This window comes from Aptenodytes patagonicus, chromosome 1, assembly GCF_965638725.1.
Source record: "Aptenodytes patagonicus chromosome 1, bAptPat1.pri.cur, whole genome shotgun sequence".
Taxonomy (NCBI): domain Eukaryota; kingdom Metazoa; phylum Chordata; class Aves; order Sphenisciformes; family Spheniscidae; genus Aptenodytes; species Aptenodytes patagonicus.
Genome location: NC_134949.1, coordinates 102,917,858 through 102,929,973, shown reverse-complemented (window position 1 = coordinate 102,929,973; position 12,116 = coordinate 102,917,858). Strand labels below are relative to the sequence as shown.

Genomic DNA, 12,116 nt, shown 5'->3' with positions numbered 1-12,116 from the left:
CCGGCGGCTCACGGCGCTCCCCGGCCGGGGGCAGGTGGGATGGGGGAAGAGGACGGCAGCAGGCGCCCGGCCGCACCGGTCCGGTCCGGTCCCGTCCCCCACGTACCTGTTCGCGCCCGCCGGCCGCCCCGGCGCCGCCGCCCCCTCGCCGGGGGGACTCTTGACGAAGAAGCGGGAGAAGGTGCTGTGCCAGGAGGGGCCGGCCCGCCGCCGGCTGCCCCCACCGGACATCGCCGCCGCCGTCCGGGACGGGACGCTGCCGGGACGCCAGCCGCCACCAGCAGCCGCCCGGCACCGAGTCCCCGCGGCAGCGGGAGGCAGTGGCGGCAAACACCTCCCCCCTCCTCCGGCGGGGGCGGCCACCGCCCGCCCCCGGGGCGGAGCCGCCGCTCCGCCTCCGCCCGCCCCTTCCCGCCGGCGGGGAGGCCGCGGCGGCGGGAAGGAGGGTCCGGGTGCGAGGACCGGGAAAGACGAAAGCTGCGCCCGGGGAGGCGGGAGGCCGGCGGCCGGCTCCGGCGTGCTGCGGCTGCAGAAGCGGTGGCACGAGGGGGAGGCTGGGGCAGGCGAAGGTGTTTCACCACTATCCGTGCTCCGGCAGCGTCGTTCCTGTCGGCAGGCGGATCAAGGACCGGCCCCGCCGTCTGCAAACGCGCGGGGAGGCGGTTTCTGCCCTGGAGAGAGCACAGGGTCGCGGGAGGAAAGCGATGGCAGCAGAGAGGGAAGCACCACCGCACGCAGCCTGCCCTCTCCTCCCGAGGAGGAGTGTTTGGTTGCTTTTTGTGTTGTTGTTGTTTTGTTTTTTTTAAGTTAATGTGGCATAATTAATGTGAACAAAGAGAAAAGATCAGAAGTGAAAATTAACTCTGTAAGAGGACAGACAGCCTTGAGAATTTACACTCCTGACTGACTGCAAACACCAACCCTAGTCTACAGTTTTTAACTTGTGCCAACTTTGAGATACTACATGTGTTCGCCAAGGCAAAGTCAGTAACTAGCTTCGCACTGTCCTGGGCCAGGCACTGTCTGGCTGCCACGTAACATATATGCCCATTATGCCAGCACAACAAAACATTTCCATCAAATAAAGGTACACAGCAGCAGCAGTGTGGCTGTTTCACCACTCGCCTCCCTCCATCACTCAGTTCAGGCCATCCTTGCTGATGATAAGTGACTTGGAGGAAGGGGGTTCTCCTACCTTTTGAAAAGATTTCTTCCTAGAAAGGAGGTTGGTTTTGCTTTTTAAATACCGAAACCTTCATTCTTCTCTCTCTGACAAGTGTGGCCTCCCTTGAGCTAACATCAAACCATCCTTACCAGCAGAGACAACCTTGTCATTGCAACAACCCGGTGACAAAAGTTATCCTTGTTTTATAGATCGAAGTGATGCATAAAACCTTAATGACTCACTGAGTGTGAATTACTGGTAAAATTGACTAACCTTGATCTTAGAATTTTAAATACAGAACCACAGTTTCTCATCTTGATGAGAACATCTCTGCTGTTCTTTGTGACTGCCTACACCTCACACCTTTTTACCAGCTCCTTTTTGCAACGTGCCATCTCACAGAATCACAGAGTGGCTGAGGTTGTAAGAGACCTTGGAAGGTCACCTGGTCCAAGCCCCCTGCTCAAGCAGGGCCTCCTGGAGCAGGTTGCCCAGGGCCATGTCTTTTGAATATCTGCAAGGATGGAGACTCCACAGTCTCCCTGGGCAACCTGTGCCAGCGCTCACTTTTTTCCCTGCAAGATCCTTCTCCGTTCATTCACCTCAATTCACCCCCACTATACCCAAGGTCTCTTTGCCTGTATTCTTTAGCACTGTGCCATAGTATCAGCCTGCCGTGGCTCCAACTTGGGGTGGATATGAAACTGGTACTCTAGGCCTATCTGCAAAGCAGCAGCAATAAAACAGCTTGAAAATAAATTACTGGCTACTTTTCTGCCTACTTTCCACTGCCTCAGCTATGAGCAAAGTCTTTTCAGAAGTGCGCAGACCACTCCCCCTCATTGTCCAGGTCTCATATAGCTTTCATGTGGATTTTCAAAACAGAGACACAGGTGGATATTGGACATGTACTTAAATCTTTACCAGTCAGTCTGAGTTGGGACTAGCTGGTTGTTTCACAGGTTACAAAAAGTAGCTTTCATATGGTATAATGACCAGTCACAAACCTTATTCAGGGGACCAGCACTTACTATGCAACAAGGCCCTGCCTAGTTTTCAGTGTCCAGACAAGAAGCAGACAATTCTCTCAGAGATACGGATGCCCCAAACCTGGCATAAAAATATGAAATGTTTCATTCCAGAACAGTATAGAGAAAAAAGAAACCACATTTTGAAAGTGCCTACACATAGTTGCCCATTCTCAGGGAAATGGCAAATCAGGGCTGAAACTACAAAATCTAACAGCAGCCCCTATGGAACATTACAGAGGAGACACTCCCTCTGACATTCAAAATAAAAGCAATTAAGGCTCCAAAACCAAATTAGAAGAGTGGCAATTTATTAAAAGCAATTAAATGGGACTGCACAAACAGGCTGCAGGGAGGCTTAGGCTCTCAGTAACTGTTTATTACTTTCAATTCTTCTTTGCCACGTACATCTCACAGCTTCCCTACCTATTGCTTAAGTAAGGTCTAATCCCTAAGCTGTAGCAAACCTGAATGTAATAATTAGCATTTATAGAGCATCCGGTATCTTCAAAGGATTTAAGCATTAATTAATCCTCATAACCACCTCAGGATGTATTAAGTATAATATGGTGAGTGGGTTGCACACGGAGACAGAGGCAGTCAAAACACCTAGCTGCATCCAAAATCTGTCCACACTCTACCAGCGAGGTGCCCCAAGGGGCACCACAGTGCAGCACGAAGCATTACCAGGGCTGTGCTTGTCCAAGAACAAAGAGCCAACCTAATCAGAAATGCTAATCCCAAACAGTAACATTTTGTGCTAAAATCTGTTTCTCCCTTCTTCACTGCATCTAAAAGCAGAAAATACAGAAATGTACCAAATGGCAGTTCTACCGGAGGCACATAAGTAAACTCTAATCAAAGTAGTAAAACTATATCAATATAAAAGATGAACATGGCTCAGGTTAGAGAATCCCTTTCTTTTTGCGTACCCTGGAGTAACTGAGTACCACATGACTTAAGAGTAAATAATTTTGACACATTTAAAATAATAAAATGGGAACTGCCAGCAGAGTTGCCAACAGGAACCCAGTTTTAGCCATCTACACCTTCCACAAAGGGAGAAAAGTTAGGCTTTTACCCAAAGATGCAGTTATCTACCATGTGGCAGGTGGCCTCGCATATTAACACAGCTGTCAGCATTAACAGCAGCACCAACACATGCAAGCCAAAACAGATGGGGGAAACAGGTTCCTTTCGGCTTCAGATTAGAGTACTCGCATGTGGCCCATACAAGGTAATATTGCATCGCCCAAGGCAGTGAGAAACCATTAAAACACAGTTGCAGAGGGGAGCAATGGCACAGAGGAGGAAAATGCCAAGCCGAGGCTCTCAATACGTTTTTTTTGTAGTTCATCCTGCCCAGAGTTCCACTTGAATCAGTATCTCAAATAAGAGAGGGGGTGTGTGCTGTGCCTCTTCCACATCCACTAATTTTCTACTGCAATTCAGATTATAATGGTTGTGCACAAGGGAAACCTCCCCCTTCTCCTTACTGCTTTAGAGTGAGCAGATGGTAAAACTTTAATTGTGCTTTCTGAATTTCCTCCCTTTTATGGGTCTTTAAAATCTTGAGTCAAATCTTTTGTTTTGTTTGGATACCAAAAAGGAAAGCAAGTTTCCATTGTACTGGTTTATGAAGAGCCCTCCTCTCACACCCAGTTTTAGAACTTTTCTGATACATTAAAGTCATAACTAGGGGAGAAATGTAGTCTTAAAACCACCAAACTAAACATTTTAGCACTATTAAATGAAAAAAAAACCCAAACATTCTCAAACTGTTTGCATTGTCGGACCACTACAATAAGAAATGGTCTTATGTTTTGAGGTACAACCCTGCTAAACAGAAGCATAGTTCAGTTTTCTGTTTCATACACATCTAATGCATTTATCTATAAAAATATTTTGTCTGCCTTGGCTACTTTTTCTTGTTAATAGGCAATCCCATTTTCCAGGCTCTTACAGAACATGTCTACAGGTAGACGCGGCACAAATAGCAATAGTATTTTAATAATGGATAGTCCCTTACCTATCTTTTTCCTTTCCAGTGTGTAATATATTATGGCAAGGTTTCTAATAGGTGGCATGAAACCGTGAATTAATAAATACACATAATGGAGTCATCACATGTAATATTTCCTAGCCATTTTTGACAATGTTAATTGTCCAGATGTTGAAACAAGTACTGATGACTCAAATCTCTAATCTATGCTTATTTTAAAACGAAGGCGAACAACAGAATTGAAGATTTGGGTGTTGGATATGTTATTACACAGATGAAGCATGTTAGCAAGGATTGCTAGGATGTATTTTCTATCTAGCTATGACCTTCTGCTGTAGAGCATGCACTGCGCAGCTTCCAGCAATCCTCACATCCTTTAACTGTGAACACACAGTTCCTCCATTTGTTTTACTGAAAATGGTTTAAAAGAGAGCCACACTGTCAGCTGCTATTGTTCAAATGCCTTCGCGTCTGGAGAAGACAGCTGGAAATGACTCATGGTGTTAACTGCAGTTACTGAGAGCTGTAACTGTGTTCTTTATTATTTTGGATAAGATTTATACACTGTGCCACCTACGGCCAAGGTTCAGTGTAGTAATTAAAATCTTTAAATCGACTTTTCAGAAGGCCTCTTCTATTTGTTTTCTACACTGTAATTTGTGACATTTACATTTACCCAATATCAGAAGTGCTAAAATGGAAAACTAACTGTAAAGAACAAAATAAAAAGTGACCAACACCAGAACCTCTTTTAAAATAGACTTTCACTGCACCTGGGCATGGAGCAAAAAGCATTCAGAAGCCTCATACGATGGTGGTATGTATGCACCTAGCTACTCTAGATGAGGACCAAAGTCCCTTTCTGTTCATTCCAACAGAATTGATAACTTTCAGCTGATTAGCACAGCTTGTCTGGAAGAGTTTCAAGACATTTTTGATAGCACCTCATATCAATTACACTTGTGTGAATACAAAGATGAAACTCACTTGTGCTCTTACCAATGCTAATCACTGCAAAACACCCTGCCCTAACTGGAGCTCAAGAAAATCTGCATTTCATACAATGAGATATCTGTAAAACCATCCTATTCTGGACTATGCTTCCTTGCTAAGCCAATCTATCTATTCACCACCACCCTTGCTAGAAAAACGATGGTTAAACAAAGTGCTTCAGTAAGCTAATTTCATCCAAATTCTAGGATATGTTGTATATATGGTAAAAAGCAGCACAAATAATTTAGTGTCCAGAAGAATGCAAGAGCTTTCAAAAAGAGGTGTCTTACATGCAAATAAAGGAAGACCATGAAATACATAACCAGCAACTTGTACATTGTAACTAATTTAACACTTTTCCACCTAGAATGTCTTTTGAATATCAGACTTGTAGTTAAAAGGAATATACACCTTTCTGTACAAATCTATACACTTACAAATATCAAGCCAAATTACTAATATTCTAAAGGCTTACCCTATTTCCATGCATGCACGTAAAAGTACATTTTTCAATTTGCAGATTACTAAGCAGTTTTCAATTGTGGTGCAAGCCTATGTACAGTAAACTTAAGCCTCTGGACAGCAGATTTGCCTTTTTTAGTTATCTTTCAAAGATTTCTTAAAACCAGTCCCTGGACCCCAAGGCTTCATAGAACTACTGACTGCAAAACACTGTCAGAGACACACCAATTCCGCCCCTTTGTCTATCCTGCTGGATTTCACAACACAGAATACTTTTTAACCCGATGAACTGAGCCCTTTATAAAACATTATTCAAAATGTTTGAAAATTAGAAAAAAATATATATATAAAAAGTAAACTCTTACTACATTCATAGTGAGCACATGTATTAGTATGTTCCAAAAGGAAGAATCATCTTTAGTGTCTGAAGAAATACACTGCAAAATATTCTGTATGTAAAAATGACTGTAAGTACACCAGTCTCTAACAAGCAGAATTCTTACGGATTTGAGCCAAACAGGATCATAAAAGCTTTTGGCTGCAAATGTTGCAGAATCCCATCTGGTTTCATGGAACAACTTATTTTCTTCTCCACTTCATTTAAGCTTCCAGAAAGAAATTAAAAAAAAGAAAAAAGAAAAAAAGAGACCTTTTCTTATGTATACAAATTATATCCACAAGTTATTCCAAACAGGCAGAAAATACTTCAATCTTATTACAGAACAAACAGAAAAACAGAGTCTAATTCTTGGCATACCAGTTTCACATAACAGTAAACAGTATGTATAGTATACAGAAAAAGGGTAAGAAATATTAAAGCCCAAGTTTGTAAGAATGCGAGTGACCGTTAACCAGACTATGCCTAGTTAGCTGGATAAGTAACAGCATAACTGACATCCCCCCCCCCCTTTTTTTTTTAAAGCCCAACACAACAGAACCTTTAGTAGGGGAAAAAATAATTCTCTTAATACCCAAGAACAAAAATTCTGAACAATCCATATGTTTCCTCACTCAAGCATTCATTGTAATTGAAGTCAGAGAAGAAAAGCTTTTTCAGTGAAGTAAACACCATCATAAGGAAATGTGTGGCTAATGGGCATATAAGTCTGAAACGCAGTCTTTTTATCTGATGTTGTTCTTTAGAAACATTTTCTGTATGTACAGCTTTAGACCAATAAAATATGAGTAATAAGAATAAAGGGGTTTCCCTGCGATGGAAGACAGCATTTTATAGGATGCACTTACTGTAGCTCATAAATACTAAATATACAGAAGTTTTTCCAAATTTTTGTTCAGGGTGTGCTGAACTGCTGCTGAAAAGAAAGGTTCACAGTATCTCTTCATTAAATCAATTCCCTGAATAAAGCTGTAAACTTTTCTTTATATTAGGAATTGATTGAAGTGCTGCTATTTAGTATGATGCCAACATCAGATCAACTGTCATTCATTTAACTACTTAGGCATTGCTACAGCCTTGAAGAAAGCACGTAGGTATTTTGTATCCTGCATAAATCAAGGACTTATTTATTAAAATGCATTACCTGACATGATGACAGAACAGACCTCAAGTAAAGCATGGCACTTATTACCCACAAAAGGGTTTTTTTTAATCCTTTTTTGAACCATTGCATGACACATCAGAGTAGACAGACAACTAAGTAGTACTTTAACAGTTATGAAATGGAAATTTGGTACTCAAAAAATATTCCTACAACCTAAACTAGTTGATTTTGGATAAGTGTCTTTTAATTTCCAGAAACTGTAATGCTACAACACGAAAGATCTGTACATATGCTAGTATTGATAAGTCAGCACTGAAGTGGCTATTCTGCAATTGTTTTCTAAGATAAAATTGATTGTTCTTATTTTATAATGGTACCAATTAAAGAAATAGTAAGGCTCAAACCTTAATTGCAATATGCAGCAATACTTTCTAACCACTAGATTGGATTAGTTTATAGGTCAATTCAGCCTGCTTTGAAACTGCTGCCAAAAATTTTTTAAAGCATTAACTTGCTCCTAATTTAAACCTCAGCAGAGGACTTAAAAACCAGACAATTACCGGTGGGTTCTAGGCACCTCAAAACAGAGCAACACTTTCCCTTTGAAAACTACCTTAAGAATGTAAAAGATCCCCTAACAAAAGGGGTGGGGGAGGGAGGAGGGGAAGTATTACAAAGACACAAGCATCACCTTTCCCAGCAGAACATTCTACCCTTGAGAAGAAACCCTTCATCCATCCTTACTCCTCTAAAGCAAGAATGTAACTACTGGCCAACAAAATCACGTGTCACAGACAAAGATGTTAAATTGGGACAAAGTTGCTTCCATGTAATCCATTGCTAATTATAATAAGTGATGAAAAAATTCATGGAATATTGTTATCATTGAAAACAACATACACTTTCTGGTTCATTGAATCCATTTGTTACTTGTTACATCAATTTTTAGACACTTTTTTTCCTGTTCAGTTTAGGCTAATAAATGTTGGTGGATAAGATTAAAACATACAGAGATTTACTTGCAGAGTGAAATTTTAAATAAAAAAAAGCATTGCAAAGTTTTTCCCTAGTAACACGTTTAAACCCGTGTGATCATAAATACAGACGATGTCAGGAACAGCAACAATGCCCGACAGCCAATAATAACTCTTTTTACTCATGACTGCCTATTTTGCACAAATCATATTATGCCATTTCCTCTAAATTGGAAGTGTTACCACTTAATCCCTGTCTAATGGTTATATCCTTTATTAGCGGAATAAACTTCCCCAGTTCCGACTGGACCATACTACAAACTTGTATTTTTACTAGATATTTCACTGGAATTATTCCTGGGGAACCTTGGCATCCAGAGACCTCTTGCCAAGGTCTGCTACTCTTTTACATGGTTTCAACTCCATGGTTTTAAAACTTTGGGATTGTTTCCCCTCTTAAGTTTGTACAGGCATGCCTACACTAGTTAGTTCAGGTCACAAGGGTACTTTAATGATCATCCTCCCTAACAGTGCTTTTGTTTACATCGCAAAGTAGGCTGGGAGTACACAAACTGAATTCTTTTTGTATGAAACTACACTGGAAAGCTCAGAGTGCACCCAACATGCTCCAACAACTGAGAGGCACTCAGTCTGGAGGGTCAGAAAGGAGCCAGGCTGAAGGAGACTCACACACAGACTGGGGACATCAGGTCCTCAGCACCAACTATCTTGCTCTACAAAAGCAGTTTGGTGGGGCTGCTCTCCTTACTAGGGAGCCTGTATTGCCAAGCATCCACTTCAATCATTTATCATGGTTACTTCATTGAGCCTCAAGAGGCTTGGGTTTCTTTAATATTCATTAGCATTAGCATGACTCTTCTTCAGCCCAAACAAACTTCTTCCACACACCCCAATTTCCTTGATTTCTTACATCCTTTCCTTACTGTCTTTTCTTCTCTTTACTGAGAACTGTTAGGCAACTCTTCAACGAACTAAATTTGGTCCAATAACTATCTTGCTAGGCCTACAATCTACCTACTGATCTCCAAAGACAAAGTTGTTTTTAAAAAGACTGCCTAACATGAAGTTTCTAAATTTACACTTCTTTTACTAAACAAGTTAACCTGATCTTCAAAGGTGCCCCCTGAATCACAGAGAAATTACTTACACTCCCTTGTGAGTTGGTGCCCGAGTAATATGATTGCAATACAATTAAGTTCATCTTCTGATAAAGAGTTTGTAAAACATAAGATCATTTAATGGTAGACAAGAGACATTAACAGCCTAGCTTTCATTTTAAGGATTATTTGAAAAAGGGTAGTGGGAGTGGGTTTCATGCTATCATTAGAAAAGGGGAATAAGTAAACATGGCAGATTCGCATGGTGAGATCCTGACATCCACTGAAAGAGAACAGTATGTTATCACATATGCACTGTACTTCTGAGAACAAGTACTTCATATGGCTACATACATTCAGCCAATTAAGTAGCAATCCAACTGACTGAACACTGGTAAATTAATTCTAAAGTGCTGGTTCACACCAACACAGATGCTTTCATGATGTAACTTACTGTGACAGGAGCTACAGAGCCTCAGAACTAAAGTATGGTTACAGAATATTACTAAAAACACTTGGCATTTGTTATAAGACAGCATTATAAGTCCTGAATTCTGATTAGCTATCACACATAATATTATTTTTGCATAGTAACAGTGCATTTTACAATTTAAGCAGTCAAGTATGGGCTGTGCAATAATAATAAAAAAAGATCAGGGCATATCAAGTTAACCTTTCAAAGCAAACTTTCCTGACCTTTCTGAAAGAGAAGAGTTGAAGCCTTTTGTCAGTAGTCCCCTTTTTTGCTTTATTATTCCAGTCTTCTGTGACCTTCTCTCATTATCTATTTTGTTTCTCAAAAAAAACCCCCAAAACCCAACAGGGAAGGGAGCTGCAACGTTTCACTAGCAAAGTACTCAGCAAAAGTTAAAAGGAGCAGACCAGAAAGTTTAGGAGCAAGATTTGTAAGGATTTCTGTGAAACAGAAATAAGGCAGGCCGGAAAGAATTAAAGAAACAGATGACAAAAATTAATTGTAAGGAGAGTGATTTCCCAAACAAGTAAAACTTAAAAAAAAACCCCCAAATAGAACTTTTAGGATTAAACTGTATTTCTTGGCATAAGAAATGTTTGCTTTTAAGGACAAGTATTTTGAATCAATGTTAGTTTTATTTCTTATTACTAACAAAATGTTATTTCCTAGTTTGAGCTTCTAAGAGATAAGCTGCTTTCTGAGACAGAGGGTTGCACAGCTGTTTTAAGGCAGCACTGAAATGCAACATTACCATTCCACATATTACCACATCAGAATGCCTTCCTGTAGACAACTAAGCAGTGCAGCTGAGCCGTTATGTCTAGCCTTTCACAGCAGCTTATCTTTCTTATTAGTAAATAAAAAACCCCAAGCGTATTATAGAGGGCTGAGATTAAAAGAAGGATCCATTACATTTTCATCCTAACACTTAGAGCTGTACTTGCTTAACAGAAAATTGCCCAGGAGTCTTCAGGCCACGTAGACTCTCAGCATACCTGCAAGTAGCTACAGGTTAAACACATGAAGTTCCCATGGACTCATGTCCTGAGTACCAGAGAGGCAAGGCTAGAAAGAATTAGGATTCACACATTTACCTGATGGCCCCACTTGGTAAAGAAGAGATGTAGAAGGCAACACTTTGTTTGTGAGAATGACTGCCTCATGTTTCAGCTGAAAATGCTATACTCCTAAGCATTACCAAGCACATTTTAAGGAAATTCAAAAATACGTAGGAGGGCAGTGTGCTTAGTTAGTGCACAGAAGCAACAGCACATAACATTGTGTGGTGTGTAAAGACCACACTCTCTCTTTTTCAGTCACTCTATTGCCTTTCAAGTTCCCACTTAATGCATACACCTATAGTAACATGGCGGGAAAAAAAAGGGAATATTCTGCAAGTCTCATTTACACCTCCAAAGGAACTCATCTGCTTTGTTCTTAAGGCGCAATGAACTCGTACATGCAAACCGTCTTGGAGCATCCAGGTAGAACTCATTACTTTAATTATTTTAACATCCTAAACGTAATGGCAGAACAGCATTGAAGACTGCCAGCCACTGGGCCCTCAGAAAACAACTACAAAGAAGCTTTTTTGCACAGATGCATGAGGCTTTTGTGCAAAATATAATCCTTGTACCAAATTCAAAGTTATTAGACCAGCTCAAGGCTGTAGCAACTGTGTATGTTTGTGATCTATGCCTGTACACCACAGGGGGGAGCAGAAGCGAACATGCAGGCATCCCCCCGGTAGTTTTATGTTCACAGAACAATCACAAATGTTCTAGAAGCGAGAGACAAGTAATGGCTGAAGCCGTAAGGGGTGGGTGGGGGGGACACACACACAGATCAAGTGTTTCACTAACAGGACTGTCCGCATTCCCGCTCCTTCCAACAGGTCTCCATCCAGCCCAGTGTCCTGGTAGGAGAGGAAAAGAAAGAGCTGCTGAAGAAAAAAACAAAACCAAAAAAACCAAGAAGGGGAACAATAATCGACATAAATAACTAACTGCTGTTTTCAAAAAGGTCTTATTAACCACATCAGAAAGCAAAAAGTAAAAGACAATAGGGTACTTTCCTCAGATTTGTGGGTGGAAGAACAAAGTAGAAGGTTCAAACAGCTTCCCATGATAGTAAAGTCAATCCATAAGATAAACATAGTACTTTGTGTAGTCCAACATAAACAAACAAAAATAATCAGAAAGCCATCAAGGTCCAGATTATTCAAGAAAGTCAGAAATGCAGATACATTTTCTGTAAGAACTTAAATTTTCTGTTAGAAAAAAAATTAATGCCAACTTAAAATTAAATGTTTCATTTAAATAAGCCATATGAGTGAACCAAAGTAATTACAAAATACTTATATACTCAGCAAAAGATGTTTCCAACAAGTATTATTTT

At 40.8% G+C, this 12,116-nt stretch overlaps 1 protein-coding gene across 1 annotated transcript in view; it reads right to left on the bottom strand.

The window, feature by feature from the left end:
- Positions 1–252, bottom strand: part of CRYBG3 (crystallin beta-gamma domain containing 3) — a 98,230-nt gene extending 97,978 nt beyond the window's left edge. Inside the window, exon 1 of the mRNA XM_076351003.1 lies at positions 107–252. Within this exon, the coding sequence (XP_076207118.1) occupies positions 107–231 (125 nt within the window). The 5' untranslated portion in view covers positions 232–252. The remainder of the gene's footprint in view (positions 1–106) is intronic.
- Between the last annotated feature and the right edge of the window lie 11,864 nt (positions 253–12,116).